General features: G+C 36.9%; 4 protein-coding genes across 6 annotated transcripts in view; 3 read left to right on the top strand and 1 right to left on the bottom strand.

Annotated features, from left to right (window-relative positions):
• Positions 1-1,251: 1,251 nt before the first annotated feature.
• LOC120775194 (myrosinase 1-like) lies at positions 1,252-3,754 on the bottom strand. The gene is made up of 7 exons (XM_040105249.1): positions 3,622-3,754; positions 3,257-3,551; positions 2,666-3,202; positions 2,259-2,593; positions 2,083-2,185; positions 1,681-1,784; positions 1,252-1,566 (listed from the first exon to the last, which is right to left on the bottom strand). Exons 1-7 carry the CDS (start codon positions 3,648-3,650, stop codon positions 1,455-1,457), a joined length of 1,515 nt encoding a protein of 504 aa, XP_039961183.1. The 5' UTR covers positions 3,651-3,754; the 3' UTR covers positions 1,252-1,454.
• A 3,080-nt stretch (positions 3,755-6,834) lies between these two features.
• Positions 6,835-11,046, top strand: LOC120773958 (endoplasmic reticulum membrane-associated RNA degradation protein-like). 3 transcript variants are annotated; one of them, XM_040103189.1, is made up of 4 exons: positions 6,836-7,066; positions 7,138-7,466; positions 7,520-8,691; positions 9,161-11,046. In XM_040103189.1, the coding sequence occupies exons 1-4, from the start codon at positions 6,895-6,897 to the stop codon at positions 9,300-9,302; spliced, it is 1,815 nt and encodes a 604-aa protein (XP_039959123.1). In that variant the 5' UTR covers positions 6,836-6,894; the 3' UTR covers positions 9,303-11,046. The 3 variants fall into 3 exon arrangements, with proteins under 3 accessions (XP_039959124.1, XP_039959125.1, XP_039959123.1); XM_040103190.1 differs by lacking the exon at positions 9,161-11,046 and having other exon boundaries at positions 6,835-7,066; positions 7,605-7,727; XM_040103191.1 differs by lacking the exon at positions 9,161-11,046 and having other exon boundaries at positions 6,835-7,066; positions 7,138-7,456; positions 7,520-7,625.
• LOC120773959 (protein disconnected) overlaps positions 9,244-24,040 on the top strand; it is a 92,397-nt gene continuing 77,600 nt past the window's right edge. Inside the window, exon 1 of the mRNA XM_040103193.1 lies at positions 9,244-9,321. The gene's annotated coding sequence lies outside the window, so the exon portion shown is untranslated. The remainder of the gene's footprint in view (positions 9,322-24,040) is intronic.
• On the top strand, positions 10,716-12,681 carry LOC120773960. The gene is made up of 3 exons (XM_040103195.1): positions 10,716-11,012; positions 11,078-11,844; positions 11,916-12,681. Exons 2-3 carry the CDS (start codon positions 11,102-11,104, stop codon positions 12,448-12,450), a joined length of 1,278 nt encoding a protein of 425 aa, XP_039959129.1. The 5' UTR covers positions 10,716-11,012; positions 11,078-11,101; the 3' UTR covers positions 12,451-12,681.

Raw genomic sequence — 24,040 nt, 5'->3', positions numbered from 1 at the left:
CTTTCATCTATTTATTAATTAACCATAGTTATAAAATGCATATATGTATGTATATAAAACTTAAGTTTTTTTATATTTACCCACGACTCCCCTTAACGTTTCTCTATGGGCACCAATCAGCTGTGTCTTTGTTTACGTTGTACCAGCTGATAGTTTCCTACTTCCCTTTACGATGCTTATCACTCATAACTGTTTAACGAAATGGTTTTTATAAGTTCTTTTTAACTGATAGTGTTTAATTTGCTGCCAAAATTTGCACACAAAAGTATTAGTCACTTTAACAATTCTTTAATAAAAAAGGTCACTTTAAAATGTACAATCATTTAATATAATGTTTATTACATTCTTATAAAAAAATGATAATATAAAATGTATATTAACGTACATATATTAATTAAAGGGCGACGAAGGTATGTAGATGTACGGAGCGGGGTGGATATATAGATCTTGCATCCCGGACCGCTGAGTTAACGAAGAAGGTATTTACGTATAAAGCAAAATTGACGTGTCGAATTGCTTAGAACGAATGTTGATAGCGAATGTAAGCACGGATGCGTGTAACGATGTATAATATATGAATCAGCCATCCCGTTGTCCATCCTTTTTGTTGAGTGTACAGGTGTGGTGAGTTGAGTTGGTGTTGCGTTATTGTGTCATCGGCTGTGGTGTATTGTACTGTCTTGCTAGGGTGCGCCAGTTTTTCCCAGGCAGAGTAGGAGGAGGCTTAACTCATTTAAACAGATAGTGTTTCTTATTTTATGTAGTTCGACTAACTTTGCTTTCAATTCAGTATTAATTAACAAATCTTTATAATTTTAAAATCTATTTAAAACTTACCGAACGGCGATATATGTCTTTATGTAAAATGGCAGATGGCACAGGGTTGCAATAAAATACCGTGGAGACGATCAAATAATTGCGTCAAAAAAGTACATATGGGTTAGAGCGCAATCAGCGATTTCCGCAAAATTGTGGCCCGAGTCAGCTGATACGACGTGTCTTATGGGAGCGCAATGTAAATGATTAGCCAACACCGCTTCTACCGCCCGCTTTACCGTAGGAGACCGTAGATTTCCACGGTATTTGAATTTTTCTCGTAAAAACGTGTCAGCTGATTGCTCTCTCACAACACAGGGTTACCACTCTCGATATACTGTAGTAATTATAAAAATTGTCTTCAATATGTTTGAAAATTTCTTATACAAACGTTCTCTGGTGATCGCTCACGTTCTTACGTAAAGACGTTGTAGTTTCACATACACATACATTTCAAGACACCCACTATAATCATTTCAACTTTAAGCAATTTATTTATTTAATGCGCGAATATACATATTTAAAATCAAATCAGAAAAGCCACTTTCACAACATTGATATGTGTGTATACGTATATGTGAGTACCTTTGGAAGTTTATTGCTCAACATACACCAGCTTTTCAAACGAAATTGTCACTTTATGGTAGTTTTCGACTTTCAATGACACTCCTGTAATAAGAGGCTGAATTTTTAGCAACACGCTCTTTGTTTTCGCTTGTCACGTTCAGGTAATAGAGACCAAACTTTTCGCTGCAATGAAATTAAGGTATATTTTTGCTTAAAGGTGTCGCTGGCACGCAATCACGAAACATCAAGGAGGTCTCAAAAAACATCAAAGGGGACTCAAAAAATCCACTAACTTACGTATAGCCTCTATTCCACTCAAAGTTATCGATTAAACTCCAGTGGGTGTAGTGTGTTACTTGACACCCGTCGTTTATGGCATTCAGAACTGCTTGCAAATGAGACTGAAAATTATAAGAACACATGGATGTACATTTATAAACTTATATTACTATATCTATGGATAATAATTTCGTAAAATTTATTATCACTTTAGAAAAATTGTTCTTGGATGACATAAAAAAATGAGTTTACGCAATTACAATTCTCAACACTATGTTTCCGGTTCATTAAAACTGAATGAGACTCTATGATACCCCTATATGTACATACGTATGTATGTATATTCCACATTCACAGATATACATACATACATATGTATGTTATTTCAGTATGAATGTGGGTCATTTCGACAAAATTTACCTTGAGGTAATCAATGCGATCTGTGTCGTCTAATTCGCCTTCATCGGACCAACCGTTTTCCGTAATGTATACTTCAATATTATTGTAGTTATCATGGATCCACCTAAATAAAAAAATATCCGGACCAATATATCTAAAGGACATTTTTGGTTTTCTTTTTAAAATCCCCTACTCACTTCAAGATATCTTCTAATCCCTGGGGAACACAATAGAGCCAGTCAGATTTAGCACGCTTCCATCTCTTGTTCACCGAATATTTGAGGCGTGAATCATGTTCCCAAGAGGGAATTTCACCCCCTGGAGGTTCAGCCATATGGACAAAACGAGAGCTGTAATAATTAAGTCCTAGAAAGTCTCCTGAACCTTTTACAATTTTTGACCAGTATAAGTTGAGAGGTCGTAAACGAGACCATGCAAGTCCTTCTTTCATGCTGTTGCTTGTAATGTCTTCGATAACGGTATAAGGATAATTACCTGACTCTCCAAATATGGAGTGCGCCAACCAACCAAGCTATATTTAATAATATACGAGATACATAGACGTGATTTAAATAATATAGTATAATGATGTGAAATTTTTCACCGAGTATTGCATTGCACGATCCACAACATCTTCTGAGCCAAAATCTGTGGTGTTAGTGTAATAGAAACGGCTGCTGATAGTAATGCCCACTTTACCTTTTTGATAATTTGAATACTTGGCTTTATAAAGGCGATAGGCGGAGGCATGCGCCTTTAAAGTGTTATCCATACATAGATAGTCGGCAACGCCATTAGCGTGTATCATAGGTGGGAAGTCAGCATTGCCGTAGCCAGGTACACAATAATCGAATGGTTCATTGAATGTGATCCATTTTTTTACACGATCACCAAAGGTTTTGAACAGAAAATCTGCATAATAGCGGAAGTACTTAATAACGATGTCATTGGTGAAGCCGCCGAATTTTGTCAGCTCTTCTGGCATATCATAGTGAAACATTGTTACCATGGGCTCAATATTGTTTTCTAGTAACTTATCGATCATCATATTATAGTAATCAATGGCCTTTTGATTTTGCACTCGTGTATCTGCACGAGGAAGTACTCTGGGCCACGAAATTGAAAACCGATAAAAGTTAACCTGGAAGAATTGCTTAGATCGTACGTAATGTATACATGTTTTTTTTTAACGCACCTTGAGTTCTTTTAATGCGGCCAAATCTTGAGCGAAACGATGATAAGACTCCGCAGCTTCATCACCGTTTGAATGATCAGCGATACGTTCCGGATGTAAGTGGGTATACGTGTCCCAAATGGAGGGCCCCTTACCATCTTCATTCCATGCACCTTCGACCTGGTAAGCTGCCGTTGATACGCCAAAGGAAAAGTCTTCCGGAAATTTCGAATAATTTCCCTTATGCTCTAACTTGCATTCGTCCCCTTCGTGCAAGAATCTTGATTTAGTAATTGACGCAAAGGAAACGAAAAGGCTTTTTTTCATATAAAGAATACAAATTAGAGCGCAAAAAATAATACTAATATTATTTCCATAGAAATTACCACAAAAGATGTACGTGTTGTTCTCTCATCTCAGCTTACATTATCACTGCAACTAGAAACCGGAGAAAATTGTGCAATTGCTTTGAACCACTGAACACATCATAAACTCAGCTTTTTCTTATCTTTCTCTAGCTTCGAAGGCTACTAATCGGGCGATAAGTTGCATGCTTGCATTTATAACAACACTTGGAAAGTGCACACGAAGTATTTCTTGGTACGATGGCAAAGCAGAGAGTCGATTCCTCTCTCTGTGTTTTAATATTCAAAGCGATCGTAGCTTTATGGCTTCGATCATATTGAACAATCAGTTCGCGTTCAGAGGCTGTATGGGCTTATAGAATGCTTGACAAAAATTATTAAAAAGATGACTGCAGTAGAGTGGTTTCAAGCAAAAAAAACATTTTCTAAGCTTAAAGTGGGGGACGGCTTTTGTGAATATGTTCTAATAAGCTATCTCAAATTTTCTTTCTTTAAAGAGATGGCAGACTCTGAGATGTACAGAGCTTGTGCGGAAAGTAATAGGACTGAGTCGATTTAAAAAAATTTATTGAACCAATCGTTACAATTCTTTGAAAACTTTCAAAATAGGCTCGCTTCTTCTGCGTCGATGCAGCGTTTTCCAAAGCATTGAAGGCGCCACGGAAGACATTCTCCGGAATAGTCTTGAGAGCCGAGGTGCATGGTGCTTAGATCTCCTCTGTCGTCTCAGAGGGGACTGCATTCTCATTGCAGAATGTTTGCCTTTCATCAGCCTTTTCAGGCAAGCAAACAAAAAAATTCGAGGGGGCGCATCTGGGCTCTAGAGCGGCTGCGGATGCGTAGCTGTGGTGTGAGCCAGGGCGTTGTCGGAATGTAACTTTCAATCGGCTGCGATGTCTTGTCGGACCCGATTGACCCTTCGTTTGAGTCTCTTGAGGACTTCCATGTAAAACTTTGCGTTGACGGTTTGTCCATGAGGAGAAAATTCATGATGACGATGCTCTGAAGCAACTGTCCAGCCGCTCGTTCGTTATCTAGGAGCGCCCTCTACCGAATTCAGTCGGTGTGCGCAGCTATGAAGTACAGTCGCGGCGGAGAAAAATCAGTCTAAATTTCCGGACAAACTCTGTACTATACACAATGTACTGTGGGACAATATAATCGTATCGTGTCACTCGTTATATTAGGGTGTTCAATAAGTAATTTCGTTTGATGATAACATCTAATCTTATTGAATTTTTTTCGCAGCCAACTTCAAACTTAACCGCCTTACCGTTAACAAAGACTTGTTGGTATAACTTTCTGACTTAACTTTCTACTAGTTGCATATGTTAAATATGTTATGTAATTTTTATGGTGGTGTTATCAATTTTATTGTTCACCGTTTTATGTTTTCTTACTCATTTGCTTCTTGTAAATGTTCTGTTGGCATTGCCGTGCTCATAAAAGACGCTAATTGAAACAACTTTAAATTATATAATAATTCTCTAATCAGCTGCAAAACATAAAGTTGGTACAGAAGATCGCAGTAAAGCAGAGGTAGGTGTATCTGTCACTTAGAAATTTTTATAAAGTGGGTCAGCCCCCCAAATAGGTTTATTCTACATTTCTCACAAACTACTACAGCTATATCAGCTAAGCATGATATACTTGTAGTATAAAATAAGTTAAACGCCATAGTAACTCCTCCACCTAAGAAGATTATTTGCAAAACTAAAAAAGTCGGTTGTAATGGTTCAGCAAGTTTGCACGGGAATCAGTACAAAAACTGGCTGAAGATTCTGGAATAAAAGCTAAAATATTTTTACATATACTTCTGAAAAGATTGTGCCTGCTGCTAAAAATTTAAAAAGTCGGCTTAGCACTTCTCTAGCTCCATACACACATGTACATACCTAGAAAAATAAGTGTCGACCTTCCGGATGAATTTGTGAAGAACGCAACGATAAAAATGTGATTTACATACTTCAATGGCATTTTTAAACATAATGTAATTAATTCCAGGAATCGATGAAATCGTTTCACAATTCCCCATATTTTTCCCTCTTATGCCCAATAAAACTTTTACAGTGTTTATTTTTGGTCGCAAAAAATTCCGAATTTCGAATGATCACTTCGTATGCAGCATTTTCATGGAAGTATTTTCATGCCGTTGATTTTAGGAATTTGTGGCGGTACTGGGCCCTCCTTAAGTGTGTGGAGCTTGGAACCTAGTTAGTAGTAGCGAGCGTGTATTTAAGAATGTTGTGTGATTATCATATTTGTGTAAATATATGTACATAAATAGGGGAACATTTAATAAAAATATGAGTATATTTTCCTGAAAAATTTTAATTACTTCAATAAGCAAAATGTTCTACCAAAGTAACTAAATTGAGATATGCTAAGATATCAATTAATAAAACAAAAAAATTAAATAAAATTTAAGACTCATGATTTTCAGGATTCGAACGTAAATGCACGTTTTCACGCGTGAGCTTAACTCCTACACGCTTACGACCCGAGCTACTTCAAAAATGTTAATGTTATCACTTTAGTTACTGTTTTATTGTTGTCCTTTGATAATTGAGAATTGTTCACGAAACGTAAATAAATATTTTGAAGAATTTATATATTGTATTAAATTCTTATTTTTTTCCACGGTTTCTACCAATAACCCTCCTTTGTAATTTAATAGATTCTTGCTAAATACAAATTATGAAATTTTTTTACATCTTAAAAATTGAAAATATAAATCTGAATAGTTATGGGCATTGATAATTCATTTAGGAACATTTTTTGTGACTATCTATATCCTTTCCTCTTCTCCCTCATTGCTTGCTGTATTTCTCTTATCAAAATTATATTAATTCGATGTTCACTTATGTGAAAACTAAATTATTAGTACTCTAAAAGATTTGAATGAACATTGGGCTAGTCGGACGTTTAAAGTATATCAGGATAAAAATGCCCACGCAAGAATATTGCCAATGATAATAGGTTAACCTAGAAATAAATCACAAAAGCTGGTTGGCAATAAACATCGCCTGAGAAGATGTGGCGTTATGTTGTCGATTTGCAAAAAATTCTTGTGAAATAGTAAGTAGAAATCTTCATATATAATATATGTATTAAACTATTAGTTATATTAAATGTTTATAATTAATATAGATTAAAGATTTCAGTTCCAAAATATTAACGGAACTGTTGGAATTTTTTTTAAGGTGGCAATGTTTAAATGTCATCGCCAATCAGCTGTAAACCAAAACAATACAGATTGCAATCTACGTTCTCTGAACCATTGTACAAACAAAAATGAGTAATTTGAATAATCACAAATTAATAAATAAACGTATTTTAGAATTTTATGTAAGCCATAACAAGTTTGAACTTGAAGAAATTCGAAAGTACGTACACGATAATTGGTCGTTGAATTTTGAAGCATTCTATGGATTGTATAAAGATATTTTAATTCCAGTTCTGGCAGGTACTTTTATAATTGAATAATTTAAATCCTGTAAATTTCTGAAATATTTAATATAGGAAAAATTATTACAGATTATAATTACCAGAAGTCCTTGGACTCTTTTCGAAAATTATTGCCTATATTTGAAGGCATAAATTTCTTGTACTGCAACGCTCAAAAGGATTTAAAAAAGTTTAATTTTGAATGGCTTGGAGTCAATTCCAAATATTTGCTGAAAACTTTAGAGTCAGCTGAATTTGCAGAAACGTTTACCGTAGAAAAAACTCTACTATTAACTTCAGTTCTGGAAAATGCGTTGGCAAATTTGTTCTTTGTAACTAGTGATAATTGTACACCACCGCATTTGTTGCGTGACTTATTACGCACAAAGGAGCTCCACAATATATTCGGGTTAGAAACAGTGAGTTTATTAATTTCATAAATATTTACCACATAATAACCTACACATTTCAGATGTCCTTATTGAAAATAATAATGGGTACACCCAATGCAATCAATTTACGGAACATTGTTTGGCATGGCTTTCCAAAACCTGAAGAAATACCAAATTATTATGTCACAATACTAATCATTATTATACATAGCTTGGGATCGGAGCTTAAAAGTAAACAAATTGTTCAGTTGATGGAGCGTCCAAAAGCTTCAGACTTTAAAATATTATGTGAGAAAGTTTTAAACCAACTTTTATTACCTTCAGAATTCGTAAATGAGAGTAAATGCTTTGAACAAATTAAAAATCATGTGTGGCTACACAAAGCTTTTAAGCAGTACTGGTATCGGCTATTCCAATATTATGAAAGAAAACAGTTTTGGAATTTCGTAATACTGATCATACCGCAAATCGAATTATTACTCCGATTCATATATGCACAAGCAAATAATTTTGATGTTTCTGCTAAGTTGGATGAGTACTATATTACAATGGATTCAATATTTGAGTGTAACGTTACCACTGAGGAGGCAAATAGTAAAAACAAGCTAATAAATGGGAATGTTCTAAGTGAGGACCTGCTTAGCCTTACATATGATTTATTTATTGCACCAAATGGACCACGCGTGAGAGATAAAATTTGTCATGGTGAAATTGATATTGCTCTATTAGATTATCCGGAATTATGTGATATCTTGTTCTATCTTTCTATGGGCTTATTAAATTTTGAGCAGCCGTTTCAAAAATATGAAAGTGTTTTCCATTTAAATTGCGTTACAAAAAACACATTGAGTCGAGCTGCAAAAGATTTTGAAAAGCTGACAGAAAAATACTTAAAAGAAGAAAATATAGACTCCTTAAAATTACTTGTCGAGCATGCAGTGGCCTGTGATATAAAAATATTTAATCGTCCAAAAAAGGAATCTGAAATAATTTATTTAGTGTTAAGAAATGCGAAATTTGTCCAAACCTCTTGTGCAAACTATTCATTTTCTATTGATACTAAATTTAAGCTGCTGGAACAGCGCGAATTACATTCTAAAAGGCGTCGTACTTTGGAGCGCATGCTGGAAGCTCTGCCGAATATTTGTAATGCTTTACGTGATATTTTGACTTGCCTCTTGTGCATATTTGTAAAGCTGCAAACTGACGATTCCATTTTTCAAAATGAAGAAGTTTCTAAAACTCTACTAAGGTAATGCCACATAGTTAACAAATAGATAGATAGAAACATATTTAATGTTCTCCGTAGCATCATTCTTTATTTAGTTTAAATTTTAATTAATATAAGTAAACCAATTGCCCTTAATTTTGTTAAATTTTTATTTATGAGGATTTTTTAAGCAAATTCTTTATTGCAAAAACTTCGTGAAATGCATATTAAAATATGCCACGAATAATTCATATTTAGAGCCTTCCTCGCTTATTACATATTTCAAAACTTTAACCAGGATACTTTTTTTGAGAGCATTTGAGGGATAATGAGAATATCAAAAATTATTAAATTTTTCCAGAAGCGAACTTTTCCATTTTAGCCAATATATAAAGATATTAAACCATCTGAAGCCCACGAATATACATAAGTAGTTTCAAGGGACAGACAGATATGTCTATATTTATCTAATCTGTACATCTGTATTTCTGAAATATTGATTTAATTTCAGGTTTTTAAAGCACACATTAAAATTGACCGAAAATTTCACTAAATATTCCAATCAGAGCAGCAATGAATGGATTAAAGCTGTTCAATTGTGTAAAAAGTTTACTGATGTAAAACTACTATATTATCAGACAGAATACTTCTAATAATGGATCTTCTTCAGGCGTAAGTATGTCGTTTGGTTAAATGAATTTGTAGCAAATATCTGTGTGGTTCAATATTTATTTATTTTTTAATGCTGAATAATGTGTATATGTCTACATCATTATGTGAGTGCTTTTAAATAGATATAAGTCCTAGAAATTAGCATACCATCACCTAAAATGCAAAATAACGTAACCTCACTTTTCATTTAAGTTTAGGTGATGGAAAAAACAATATACGATATAAAATATAAAATAATAATTTTGAAACAAAATTTTAATTTTGGTTGTAACTTGGTTATATTTGATTGCAGAAGCTTAAACCTTTGTATACATACATACATACATGCATATGTATGTATGTAAAATGATGTAGTGAATCGCAACCAATAAAAAATTCAATTTAATACCTTGTTTTGCATTTTATGTGACAATATATTTAATACATATATGTATGCAGATATGTACATCTTTATGTGAGTTAGTGTGTGTTAATTCACTTGATTTTATTGAAGACTTGCCTTGGCCATAACTTATGACTAATGAATGAAATGTTAGTACTGATGGCATAAGTTTCCCACCATTAAATAGATGTCACGCATGCCGGTGCAAAATATGGGCAAAACATTCGTACCTCTGGTCATGTGCATGCCGACATACTTATACTTACAATGTATGTATGGAAATAGGTATGTTGTATTCATGTTAAACAAATCAGTGACAATATGGTAGGCACATTAGGAACAGTGAATAAAATGTATACAAATGTTTGTATTACGAGAATACATTGATGCACCTCCAACCCTATGGCGCGTTAAACTAGCCATTCTACCACAAGAATTACCAATTCGAAGTTATCTGATATATTCGAAAGGTTCGGAGCAATTAAATAAGGCTCCAAATTTTATTTTTACTGAAAAGTACCAAAATTCCATTAAATGAAATGTGTTTTCTTTTGTTTTGCTTTGTATTTGAATAAACGCAAAACAATCTTGCTACTTCCCACTTTCGTCATAATCTCAACCAATTTTCTGACACAATACTCGTGCTTCCACATTTGCTATTGGGTACACATATTCCAAAGCATGTATAAACCTAGACCGAGCTTGTGGCTTTTTATTGATGCGTATACACTTAGGAGCTCATACGTGTATGTATGTATGTATGTACATATGAAGTTTTTACCGCGCTTCAGTGATTTCGAATAGAAAGAGCGGATCTGTTTTACTGAAATGTCGCATGCTTGTTAAATTGTTGTTGTTGTGGTTCCGGGAGTGCAACCTACATTTGTGGCGTAGCTAGCGGGTTCGTTGCCTGGTTAGATCGTTGCTGTTTTTAGCATTATTATATGTATTTTTGTAATTTTTATTTTAACTGTTGTTTTTGTTACTGTTGGTAATGTGTGACGGTGTGTGTGGATTTGGATGCGGGAGTTCAGTTTTTCTGATCGTTCAACGATAAGCGACACATTTATTTTTTTCTTATTGCCAGAATGCATAATTGCCATTACAAATATACATATGTACGTTGGTGCCACAAACGTTTTTTGGGGATGCCTTCTATTGAAACTCAGTTGAACAGTGCAGTTGCTTTTCAGAACCTGAATCGAGTGGTATATCACGCTGTTCAAAGTGATCTTACAGTTAGGACTTGCCAATCATTTTTATAACTTAAAGAGTGCCAGTATTTAAAATCTAAGCGAACGTAATAAAGGTCAAGGTGCACCGGCATAAATATTTTCAACTTCCTCGAACGCATTTTTTTTGTTCAAATTACAGGAAGATAAAATAATATAGTTCGAAATGCGCTGTCCTCGAAATGAGCTATGGGTGCTTGTTTACCCTTTATTTGCGAGTTGCTGTATTCTTCTGGTATGTGCTATGCAAATACCTCAAGATGTTGAAATACTTGAAGGGTTCGAGTTCGACGATACCCCGGAATATTACTCTACTGATTCAAACTACTACGAGGCCAGAAGTTTGCTATCAGGTTTTCACAAATCTATCCGCAATAAACGCTCAACATTAGAATATGATAATGCTAAGGGATTACCTCAAGCAAGTGTATCGCCCCCGAATGGTCTATCAGAATTTACCCAAAACATCGGTACCCAGCAAATAAAAGTGCATGGAAAAGAGGAGAGGGGTGGGGAGGATAAATTGGAGTCTGACATGCCACGGGCAGAGAAACAAATAATGGATCCCGACTATGACTACTACTCCCAACGGCACATATCCACCTGGAATAACGCATATGGATCGTCAGCGCTCAGTAGTGCATCGCGACCACCAACCGACAGAGAAGATGTCACGGCCGATGCCAGTAACAGTTATGCAACCCGAGGACGTCAAGCTCGTGTAAATTTTATTACACAACCCAAAAAGGATCTTAATGATGGTGCTAAAGAGCTGACAGACCCAATTGTGCCCAAACTTCCAGTTGCAAAGCCTCATTACGATATGAAGTATCCAATTACTTCTCCGACCTATAATTATGAAATGTATCCATCACGTTCATATGCGCCATATTTACGTCGCTACGATCGGTAAGATACCATCTACGATTTGTTTATGTAATAAAATCAATTATTTTAATATTTGTCTGATATTTCTCAAGCTTCGACGAACAGTATTCTCGTTACGATCCTTACAACTATGAAGACCATTATTTACACCGTCGGCATTACGATCCCTATGATAGCTATAGCCCCAGGATACCACAATACCCTGAACTATACTATAATTATCCGGATCGGCGTTATGACATTCCTGAGCCTAGAGAATATGTTCCTGTGTACAATAATGAAATCTACGATAAGACTCTCTATCCCGCAGCCAACTATCCCTCCAGTAATAGCTACGCATCCACAAAGTATCCGGAGTATCCGCGAAACCAACGGCGCATAGTATATTACGCGCATTTGCCAGAAATTGTGCGCACACCTTACGACTATTCTAACCGATACGACCGCTACGATGATCTCATGAAGGCGAACAAAGCTATCACAGGAGCATACAAATACGAAAAACCGTTGTCCGGGAACACAGGTGCTGCTACTCCAAATGCGGATTCCTACGATTACATGAAGCGCGATAAGAAGGATCGACCAACATCAAAACCCGTCAAATCGAACACCAGCGGTCGACAGTAGGTGAAGAAGTCGCTTAAAACTTCAGAAGCGAGAGCCCTTTGGACCTTTTCCAAAGCAATATCAAATGTACTCAAATCTTCGTTAGCACTTAATTTTGACTTTAAATGTAGCCCATAAAACGATTCTTGATTACCTAAATATGTACATTCGACCTTAAATTTTTTTACCTGAACACATATACTTGGCTTGCCCGACGAATGTACGTATTAAATATAAATATTTGGAAATCAGCGTTTAGTGTTTAAAAATCATTTTCGATTAGCGTTTATTATACTTTAGTAACTAAAAGAAAACAAAAATTATTATTTTGGAAGTCAATTTCAGGTTGTTTGACTGCCCTAAGGATACGCGACAGTGACTGGACAATTTAATTACACTCCTCGCTAGATTGTAAGAGTGTTGGAGGGTCTGGGAGTGGCCGAGATACTGCGTGTCACTCTCCAGTGATTCGCAGTGCTGGGGCTTGGCAGCTGAATGTGGGGAACACAAAGCAAAGAATCACATTAACAAATATTCCGGTCAATTTGAACGCAGCCTGCCACCGCCTTTCAGCAACACCGGCGACAACAGAAACGGTCCAATGCTTCAGCTTCTTCTTCATGCTGCTGGTGGATGGCACAATACCCGACCACATATTTGCATTCCCTTTTCAGCTAGCGCTACTACAAAAGCAACGATTGTCAGCGTCACTTCCTACTGCCCACCGGAAATATGTTTAATCTTGCGTTAATAAAACGATGACGCTTTGACCAGAATTCGTTTTTATTGTTAACTCATTAATGTGCGTGTGTGCATGTGTGCGTGTTTATTTTTATGCGGCAGCATACACGTGCATGGCTACTGCCTATGGAATTTCGAAATAAAAATACTCATTTTAAGTTGCGGCTTGCAGCCCCACTGGGTGGGTCTAGGGGCACGGCGAGAGTTGTCGAAAACCATATTAAATTCATTTAACACGAATCACTTACACATACACTGAAGAGCACGTAAATATGTATATGGCATATGTATGTAGGTATGTATAGATAGACGAAAGCGCTCTTGCTAATGTTGCCGCTGGGCTGTGCAAACGCGCCAACAAACCATTCTAACTGTCGAGCATGCAGCTATAAACATATTTACGTGGCGCAGAAGTTAGCTTTGTTTTGTTTGTCAAGTTGTGCGCGGGGTTGACGCTGGCTTTAGCCAATACCGGCTGTGGTTAGAAGTTTATTCGGACTGCAGCAGTGCGAGCGCTGACAGTTGACTTTGTTGGCTCGCCTTTGGTGAGTTGGCATTGAAAGAATTTGTGGAATTCTTAATTAAATTTGCATGCACGCAACAGTTTCCAGCATCTGCAGGACTCAAACAGCTAATCAACACACTGCTATATAAATATACATACATATGTACATATGTATATAACTTTGGCTAATTTCTGATTTCGCTAAACTTAAAACTTTTGTTTGCGACTTTCTTGGCGCGTACTTTTGCAAGTGAAAGAACTTTGGTTGTTTAAGAAGTTTCACTTTGTAATTCACGAAACAGATGATGGAAGCACTTTCGTGCGTCTTCATTTTTTGTGTCGTAGACAAGTGGGCGAACGCTTTTCAGTTAAAACTTAAGCGAAAGTCTTTAATGTACTCTTTCAAAGAGAGAATAGATCGGACATATCTGGGATCTGGGGCGGGAGAAGTAACCATTTACAAGAGGGCGCAGGCAGTCAAACGTTCAACAAAGCTTCGGATGAGAACATCAAAAGTGAAGTTGATCGAGATATCAGACACGGTAAAGATATCAAAAAAACTTCGCAGACATATCGTTCATGGTAGGCAAAAAACTAACCACCCGAAAGCGGGAATGACGGAAGAGTCAACTGACAAATAATCGGTGGCTAGGACTAGGTGCATCTAATTTAAAACTCTGAAAATATCGGACTCTGTTCAAACTGAAAACCCTTTTTAAAATGTAAACAAAAACTATATGTAGTGCCTAGATGGAACCCTCAAAATTAAAACTTGCGTGTTAATCATTAGATACCTTCCGAGAAATCTATTACAGACTATTTATTACTGATTGAGATTCATTGCAACAAGGTCTTTTGTATGCAGTGAAATGAAATTTTTCCCCAATTGAATGCTATTCCCGTATGCTCACATGTACCCTAGTTCTGTTCACTTGCAGCCGATTGATAATCCATAATTCATAAAGTGCAAAGACAATGCAGTAGGTAAAGAAATTATTACGCGCAACGTTTTGTCGCTAAGAAACTCAGCAGTCTTACCTCGAAGGCAAACGGAAGCGCCATAAAGTTAGACTCCACTGAAGCAAAGCCCCGAAAGCGTACACCAGCACAGGATTAGCGAGTCAGTCGACTGGAAGATAAATGGCAACATAAATGCCAAAACATGGACATAGCGTCGTTTTGCCGTGGGATCAAGGAAGTGCTGAGGCTTTCGTTCGCCATCATACATGCATACATAAATTCACCAATGCAAATGACGTGAAGCGTGCCTAAATGAAAACGTTATGATATGCCTTGTGGCACACACAAGCCCAAGCGAAAATTCATGTGTTCAACGAGCAGTAATTGCTCTTTTCGGCAGGCGGCAGGCGGCAGGCGGCTGTCGCACCAGCCTAGAGCTGAAGCATCGTCGGGTTGATGCTTTTTGGCAACGCATTTATTTCCTTGGCGCGACATTCCTCGCACATTAGCTGCAAATTGATACATAAACGCAGCAGGTGGCGCGGGCGGGGCAGTGGGTAAAGCCAAGAATGAACGCGCTCGCGGCAAATGCGGAAACTCAAATAAATAAAACAAATGCAATTTCCGCGATGACAGGAAGCGGCTCAGGGCATCAAATCCACTCCGTTGACAGTTCAAAGCTCCAGAATCCCATAACAGTATTTGGAGGGTTTTAAATTCAAATTGTAAACAAGTATAACTATTACAACGGCACCCAGCATATCAAGCCTTTGTTCTTGTTCATTCACCAGCTGCCCTAATAGGAAATAGCAATAAAGCAAACACGGCAAATCGCACACCTTTGAACTTTTTGATTATTAAAAGTAATAACATAGCTATGCTCCATATCAGTAAGTTCGAAATTAAGAAGACTTAAATCAAGCAATTACATTCGAAGGAAAATCCGGGAGAAATATGAGATACCCATGGACAGTAACAGCAAGCGGCAGATAGATATGGTTTTCCTAAGGCCATGCATGTTGCTAGGGTTATATTCATCATAATTATTGGACTAGACCAATTTGCGGTTTTTCGTCGGCCTGATACTATGAGTAGAAATTGAGATTTCTTGATAAACCTTAGTACATGTGGCACTTTGAAGACGAAGCTATTTTGAATGAGCAAAATTGGATCATTTCATTAATCTACATATAGTTATGTATGTATATACATCTATATATCTGAGATCAAATCAGACCCCTCGCTGCCAATTCAAAGCCGATTATCCTTTTAGCGTGTGCAGCGAGAGGCTCGAGATCTGATGTTCAGGCAAGTGTTGGTATGGCTTGGCATGTAGTCTTTGCATTGACGATTCCGCAGTGATTCCTAACATACAACAGGTGGCTTGCTCTCGAATTGCGATATTAACTTCGTTTTATGTTGAGGACTTCTTAACAAGTTGTGAAGGCGTTACTGATACAGTGGAGCTGGCTAAAAACGTGGACGACATCTTAACTGCCGGAAATTCCATCCTAAGAAAATGGAACTCGAAGGACAGTTAGTTGATGATGCGTTTATCTTCGTCAAAGAGAAGAGATTCCCACGAAGCATCGTGTACTCAGCGAGGCGCGAATCTTTGATCCTATTGGATTGTTATCGCCTGTTATAGTAACTGGGAAATATTCATTCAGCGACTGTGGTCTGTCGGTCTATCTTGGGACTCACCACAAACTCCCCCACAACCAATACTATTATTTCCTTCCTTCTGGTAGAGGTAGGTTCGATTAATTCGTTCTATTTCCCGTTACATATCCTATATATTGAGTTTGGTCCAATTAATTGAGTTTATATCGCATATACCGATATAAGCGCAAGATATCTTAAAATATAGAATATATTAATATTCTTTAATGAAACACAATCTTCAGTGTCACATTAAGAACTAGTTTTCTTTATTTTCTTATATTATCACTAAGCATAAATAACATAGAGCTTATTCTAATTTCTCTTATTACTAAATATTATGCTGTCACGATAAGTTCTCTTAATACTCTTATATTTAATGTTGTTGTAGCATCATACATAATTTGTATGTATGTATGTATGTATGTATACATTACTATATAGTCGAGAATATTTCGATTAGCATTATCTCACGCGGCATTTACCTTCGCCAATGCTATGGTACAGATACAAACAATGAAGTAGTAGTATTAATGATATTATTTGAAAATTCTTATTAAAACTCGACCAATAATGGCTGCTATACAGATCCGGGAAAGAAGGTTGCAAAATCATACTTAGTGTGCTTACATCCTTTGTAAAGCTTGTTTATTTAAAAAATCACGTAGTGCGACGCTTTATATAGTATGCTCAGAAACATCCGACCTGTCCAAAAGAAAAATGTGGGAACACTTTTTGCACGGAAGATTCGAAAATTTTTTTTTTGGCCGGAAGGAGTTTTTATGTTTGAAAATTGTTAATTATTGAAAAAGATTAAGAGTGTTGACACTCACTAATATTTTGTTGCTCGCAACTGAATGTTAACTATTCCGTCTAACAACGCATGTTAAGCTCATATGCAACATCTCTCTTAAGCATTGGAGACAGTAAATATTTCCCACCTTTGCTCCGTGCATATTGCGAGTATATAATGTGGCCTGCATTCGAAGTTAGCTCTTCCATACTTGTTCTTGTATGTTTCGTTGATTTCAGTGTTTAGAGGCTGAAACCTGAGGGGAGTTAAAAGGGGTCTACATACTTTAATCCTGAACAAAAATCTATTTATTTGCATCGTACTTAAATTTCTACCGTTTAGGCTTCCTGAAATAGTATTTCCAAGGCTGGTGGTATGTACTATATAATTAATTTTAGGTCCGACCGTTAAGCCATAGCGACAGAAAATTAACGAGTTTCTTCGCCTTTAATTTGAGCGCTTCAACCACAAAAGAGACTGTCCGGCTACACTTCTGGTTTGGCTTGCCCATCGTCTAGCTGTCAACGTTTCACCACAATCAACTTAATCAATTTCTAATTTGTTCGTAAACATTTTCGCATTTTGCGTGTCAAATTCAAATTGTCCTTTTGTTAATTATTCTCGCTTCTTTCCCAGCATCCACCACAAATGCATGTTTGAATATATTTATTTGTCGACTCCAAGATAAAAAGCATGTTTACATGCGGACACGTAAGGGGGAGGGCAGCAGCTGATGCCCAGTTACACTTTCACACGTGGCAACATTTGCCTGCGTAATGAGTGGGTCATCAAACAGCACATTAATCTCGTTGGCCTTGATGACCACGCAGCCCCGGCTTTAACGTGCGGAGGACTCATCTACTGATTGCAGACTCGACGAGTGAATTCCCAAATTGTCTGTTTATACGGGAAATGGAGAATACTTGCTACATTGTACTCGCCTGCATATGCGTGCGTATAATCAGACAAGTGTCCACATCATTCTTACGTTTAGTACTGTGCAAGAAAATCGATAATCCGAATTTTTGTGTCCAAATATGTCTGCCTTCGGAGAAGGGAGGCTGTGACGTTGCATACATTCGCTCTGTTGCAACAGTGTTTTTGGCGGACTTATTTGGAGGTGTCTGCAAAACTTCACTACCATTTTCAGTGTAAATTAAACATACAACCGTTAGGTGAACTAAGTACATATTATATTCTGAGTTACATATTACGGGAGTATAAAAATGTTGAAGCCAATATGTGAAGATGTTTGTGTTATATAATAAATAACCGAGTAAATGCTTCTTACTATTGATATAACTTTTTATTCGCTCATAAAAAATATACGGTTCTTTGTATATGGCCGACCAGCCAACTAAAGATGAAAGCGAATATAAGAGCTCTCCAGCGTTCCAGGAAAAATATTAAAAAAGTCCAGCAGAGCAGTGAAAATACTGCTGCCACGTTTGCTTTAGAACAGTCTTCGATTTTATTGGTTGGAATTTATTTGGGACGACAATGACCCCGGTTTGCCGCTTGTAAAGGACACAATTGGTTTGTCACATAAACTGCAGCGGCGGCAGAGTCGGCGTCCGTTACTGCAATATCGACAACAACAACTCCATTGGTTTGTTGTTGGCGCTTGCAAGTAGGAGTGTCACCATCATTTTACTGAGAGCAACTTTTCCTCCACTTTGGGATTGTCGTTGCTATTCTGACGTGAGCCGAAAAGAAAAATGTGTGTACACACGGACCCAACAGTATTTATATTTGCAAATGTTGAGAAAAGCTTTTAACTTCCGAGAAAAGGCAAACGAAGAGCACAATTGCCTTTCGTACTCTCTTTGTTCGAATGCTCGCTTGTTGATAATTCCCGAGTATGTGCACTAACGCTTTTTAAGAGAAAATCTGATTAAAATTGTAAGTTAAAGAATTTTATTTAATTGAATTTTATGTTAGGACTATGATAAGATATAAAATAGGCAGTATGGATGTAGCCTCGAAGAGTCTTGACCATTATAAGTAGCCAGGCCAGTGTTTTTTAACCTTGGAATCTATCTCGTAATATTTTCAGGATTTAACCCTGGTCGAGACCAACGGTCTGATACACTTAGTCGAGACCAATGGTGCTTGGCTAGGCCAATTGGTGTTCACATACACATACATATGTACAATATACTTATGTAGATACATTTTTGAAATTTCTTACCTCTCGATTTGGTTGAAATCAAATTGACTGCCTTGTTCACGCTTGGCGTGGCAATAGCGTTCACAAAAAATGTAACATTTTGAGAAATTTTACATTTTTCTTAACCTTTAAAACGCTCTAGCGGCTAAAGTATTTGACATAGATAAACATACAAACCAATTTGGACATGTAACGAACATGAAAACAGATAAATCAACCGTGCGAAGTGATAGAAACATACCAAAGTTCATATATTTTCATACAAAATATATGGGGTCTAGCCAAGAACCATTGGTGCACTAAGGTGTAATATTATAATATCCTTTTTTCGTCCTTTTCGATACGATATCCTTGCATTTTTTTGTGAATGCTATAGACAATAAAATTCTAGGAAGCTACCTGGAAGCGCAAGTCGTTTGCTACACTCTAAATATATTTAAATAACATTTAAAAACAAAATATGCCTGGCCAGACCCGAGGGTCTCGATGAGGGTTAAGAAAATATTTGCTCACTTTTAACAAGAGGGTTAAAACTCATTTTGTTCTCCTTTCAAAATACTTGACCATCTGTATAGCAGTGACAACATACTAAAGTCGGTATGTATTCGTCCATATCTTCTCTCAAAAATTGTCAGACCTTTTTGATATCGCAAAAAGTCATTATATACCTATCGATTCGGTGTTTTGCCGGTGAAAAAGTCATTAGCGATGGACTAAGCGTTTCCATTTGCTCATTCATGCACTTTGAGCAAACAATCACACTCGCTTGTGGGTTGCTTCAATGGCGTTGTTGCTAAATAATCATTAATAGCGATAATTAGTGGGTACTTGCATTGATCTACTTGTGCACCTATCTATTTTTGGACTTGGTGAATCTTGAAATATTCAAAGAAGTTTTGTTATATTTCTCTTAGTATCCGAAGATGCTTTTATTTCACTGTTTGTGACTTGTAAATCGTTTACAGGTATGCGTAATTACATCTGGAGTATTATGTATTCATATACATATATTTATACAGGTGTGAAATTTTTAATTAAAATGAAATTAAAATGAACTAATATTTGATCGGCCTGATTGAAATCCACATTTGCAAAACTTTAATTCTCTTGTGGTCTCGGAAACAAGTGCCAATATGTTCCAGTTATTTAGTTGTCATAGACAACAAAATCTGTGCTAAATAATGTTGAACCCAAACAAATAAACCCAACTTCTTCTAGACCTCTAGTAAAGATATTTTTTTCGAATGAAAACGCTTTTCATGTCATAATCTCAAAACACGGCCAATTACACCTACAGTCATAATAGCTTCTCTTTCAATGTTGTTAAAAGAAATTGCCACACTTAATCATCCTTTCGACTTATGCTGAAATGAAAAAACGATTCCAGGGAGGTGATTAGTGAAGTCACTGCCAACTGGCGGCCGCGAGTGGCAAGCAACAAGACACAAAGCAGCATTTAATCCGTTTTGTCCGTTTAATATACGGCCTCTCTGCTTCCCAGCTCGGCCAATGCGCCTCAAGCGACAGCCATTAATCATCCGCCAAGTGCAATGCGCGCGTCTTGGAGCAGATTTCAATTACTAATTACGGTTGACATGTGGTGCCAAAGCCACAAATTCGCGTTTAAATTTTTGCCGCAAGGGGAGCTAATCAAAGAACATGCTTGTTTTTATCAAAAAAATCTAATCTTTTTACAAGCTCGCTTTGGGGTGTTTTGATGAGGAAAATTGGAGTACTAAATGGCTAAACTTACACCCTACCATTTTGGGGGTGCGTTAGCGCGTGAGAGGATAACGGCTAGTCGTTTGGCCGTGTCGGTGTGAAATTCGTGAAACATGACACCGCACTTAATTTACAATTCATTTGGTGCCATTGTGTTTGTTATTGCAGTTATTGTTGTTACAACAGGTTTTACCTTACGGGATGTGCCACACGCCATTATAGTCGGCTTAATTGCACGATGAGTCGGCGTTTTCTTCGCGGTTTCTAATTTTTTCTTCTGTGTTTTTGTGTTGCTTCTGGTGATGGTTTATTTTTTATAAAAAATTAGGTATATTAGTGGCCATTATAACGGTATTTAGTGTCAAAATATGGTAATAACGATTTGACATTTTGAAATAGCGGATTTATATATGTACATAAATATTTACGGCTATACGAGTAGCTGCCACTCGCACTTTGCCGTTATTTCCTTCCAGAGTCTAGTGACATTGGCTAGTGCAGGGAGCACATCTGTTGGCTATATAAAAATTTACTGCAATTACTTGAATATTTCTTTAAGAGAATTTTGTAGCAGATCAAGATTAACTATCCCAGCAAATCGCAATTACTCTTCTTCACCCTTTGAACTCCAGCGTTCTATTCCATCTTCTGGCGCTTGCTAAGAGCTTGCCGCACAAGGGCTCGGTATGTTTGCTTAGTTATTTACTCGTACACTGACCGAAACCGAAACATTGCAAAATATCCTTAAGCCATGCAGTTAGTCTAATGAGCTGCCATGCATATTACATGTAACCCATTGTAGGGCATTAATATTCTCTACCCCACGAACCCTTGAACCCAAGCCAATAACTTAATAGTTGTAGCCTCTTGTGAGCGAATAGTTGTACACTTTAAGGCGCTTGCTTGTAGTTTCGTCTTCACAATGAACAATGGCACTTATATATTATATATACATAGGTATACATATATACAATGATGTAGTTATATACAGGTGTGTATGTACTCTGAGGTCTTTGTTTGTTCGAGAAGTTTTCTTAAAACTCCAATTATGTAGATACAAATATACTTGACAGCGTACTCAGAAGTGAGAATTTTGCGCGTCCCCACAATCAATACAATTACAGAAAAACGTCGCGGTCCTAATTACGGCAGCTGGTGGCGTACTTATAAAGGTGAGGAGCCCAATTATGATTAAAAATAACTGAAGGCGATTTTCATTATAATTTGTTCTGCATGCATAAAGAAAAAGCTTGTAATAACTCCTTCAAAAATCAAATTAGATGAACAGCATATAATATTATTAACGAGTAAGGTAGGGCTAAGTTTAGGCGTTGGTTAACAGTTGATGTTTTAACAATTGTCGAGGTATCTCAAAAATTTTTAAGTAAATTTTTTATTTCATAATTGTTGAAATTCTAAATTTCTGCTTTATTTTGGACCACAACACATAAGCAATTTTTATTATCTATCTATTAAGATAAGGTATGGATCGGATCAGGTATCAACAAAGATATTCGAATACTATAAAAAGCAGGAAGAAAGATAAAATATTTCAATCGCCCTTAATTCTTTGATTATTGCGAGAGTGGCTTAAGAGCTCAGCCCTTATTCTAGCTTTTGCTTATAAATATGTCGTTCAATCGATCAAATGTCTCCTAAATACATAAAATTGTCAAATATGGCTAGGAGAAAACAAAGTTTGCTTAGTCAAAAATCAATTTTAAAGGAGTTCTTGCATCTCTTTAAGGTACGCATTGCGTTGAACGTGAGTATGTGCCCTTAAACGCCTAAGTATATAAATTATTTAAATGATTATTTTATTATCCCGAAATGTGTGAATCACATTTTATGAAAATTGCAAAATTATACAAATGCCTCCCATTTATGGCTGTAACTTGTGCCCTTAAATATTGCTACGTGCAAAGTGGTGTGTAGGCACAGCAGAAAAAAATCACAAAAACCGAAACAATGAATTTGGCGCATATTCACCTGTGTTAAGACGGGGCGGCAACCCCACAAGCAGATGACGGCGCCTCGACTGCGGCTCGGGCGGTGTCTGAACACGAATTTAACGACAATCGAATGCCGGGACATCTGGTAGACAGCGAACAGTGTGAATATGTTTATTTGTCACATTAACATTTATGAGTGTCACGAGCGTCGGTTTTATTACTTTTACGAGCTTGTAAAATTCGCAAACAGCGGTGGGAGAGTGTCAAAATAAGCGCAGAAATATGAAATTGCGAATATTAAAGTGTATTAAAAATTCAGTTGCTCAAGCTGTTCGCCAACTCCCTTCGTGTGTACATATTTATAATGTCGTTCCAATGAGAGGCGTTTACGGAGCGCGCTGCACTGAGAATGTCGGGATTGGGTGCTTTGAATAATTGCAAATTACTTGACTTTTCCGTTTGCAATTCTGTATTTTATTGCCTTTTCCAGCAGCAGACTGGTGGCACGCTGCTGAGCTCTGTGTTTGTGGGTCTGTGTGCAAGCGCTTTGATAATTCAGCCCTCACAATGGCAAGCAGATGCCAATTCTATAGCGGCTTAAGATGGGGAAATCAATTTACAAATGTAAACTTCTACCGAGAGTCCTTATTGCGTCGCGTTGCACTACTTCAACATTTCAAGTATAAACCGACCTGCCCCGACTTTTGCTTTGTGTATATGCATATATAGGTAACTGCGAGTGACTGAGAGGTAGGAAGGTAAGGCTTACAACAGAGATGCTTTCAAATATAGAGAATTTAATTCATTTTTATGAAAAAGAGACAAGGATGTCGGAGTGGTAGGTGCAGTTCGTACTCTGCATTTCGTGCGCTGCATTTAATCTGCGATTGCCTTTCAGTGCTCGTCAAGCGCTTCACCCTTCAGCATATGAATGCATGAAATCTTTTGATGCACGCACCATCCCAGCGCATTTCTCCTAATACTATTTACTTAGTTCTCTTTCAAAGCAAATAATCGTAAATATCTATCTGTGGCCCCGAGTGGTGGCTACCCGTTCGGTATTTGAGGAACAAGTTCCCGATTGTGCAGTAGTAGGAACACATGGT

This window comes from Bactrocera tryoni, chromosome 4 (genome assembly GCF_016617805.1).
Source record: "Bactrocera tryoni isolate S06 chromosome 4, CSIRO_BtryS06_freeze2, whole genome shotgun sequence".
In the NCBI taxonomy this organism is placed as follows: domain Eukaryota; kingdom Metazoa; phylum Arthropoda; class Insecta; order Diptera; family Tephritidae; genus Bactrocera; species Bactrocera tryoni.
This window is presented reverse-complemented; position numbering and strand designations above follow the sequence as displayed.

Excerpts from the sequence above, each read along its gene's own strand:
- LOC120773960 (XM_040103195.1), top strand. The coding sequence starts at position 11,102 with ATGCGCTGTCCTCGAAATGAGCTATGGGTGCTTGTTTACCCTTTATTT. Across the intron at positions 11,845-11,915 it reads TATTTACGTCGCTACGATCG|CTTCGACGAACAGTATTCTC; the intron begins GTAAGATACCAT and ends ATATTTCTCAAG.
- LOC120775194 (XM_040105249.1), bottom strand. The coding sequence starts at position 3,650 with ATGAGAGAACAACACGTACATCTTTTGTG. Across the intron at positions 3,552-3,621 it reads CAACACGTACATCTTTTGTG|CCTTTTCGTTTCCTTTGCGT; the intron begins GTAATTTCTATG and ends TATGAAAAAAAG. Across the intron at positions 1,785-2,082 it reads ATCGCATTGATTACCTCAAG|TCTCATTTGCAAGCAGTTCT; the intron begins GTAAATTTTGTC and ends TATAATTTTCAG.
- LOC120773958 (XM_040103189.1), top strand. The coding sequence starts at position 6,895 with ATGAGTAATTTGAATAATCACAAATTAATAAATAAACGTATTTTAGAA. Across the intron at positions 7,067-7,137 it reads TTTAATTCCAGTTCTGGCAG|ATTATAATTACCAGAAGTCC; the intron begins GTACTTTTATAA and ends AAATTATTACAG. Across the intron at positions 7,467-7,519 it reads ATATATTCGGGTTAGAAACA|ATGTCCTTATTGAAAATAAT; the intron begins GTGAGTTTATTA and ends TACACATTTCAG.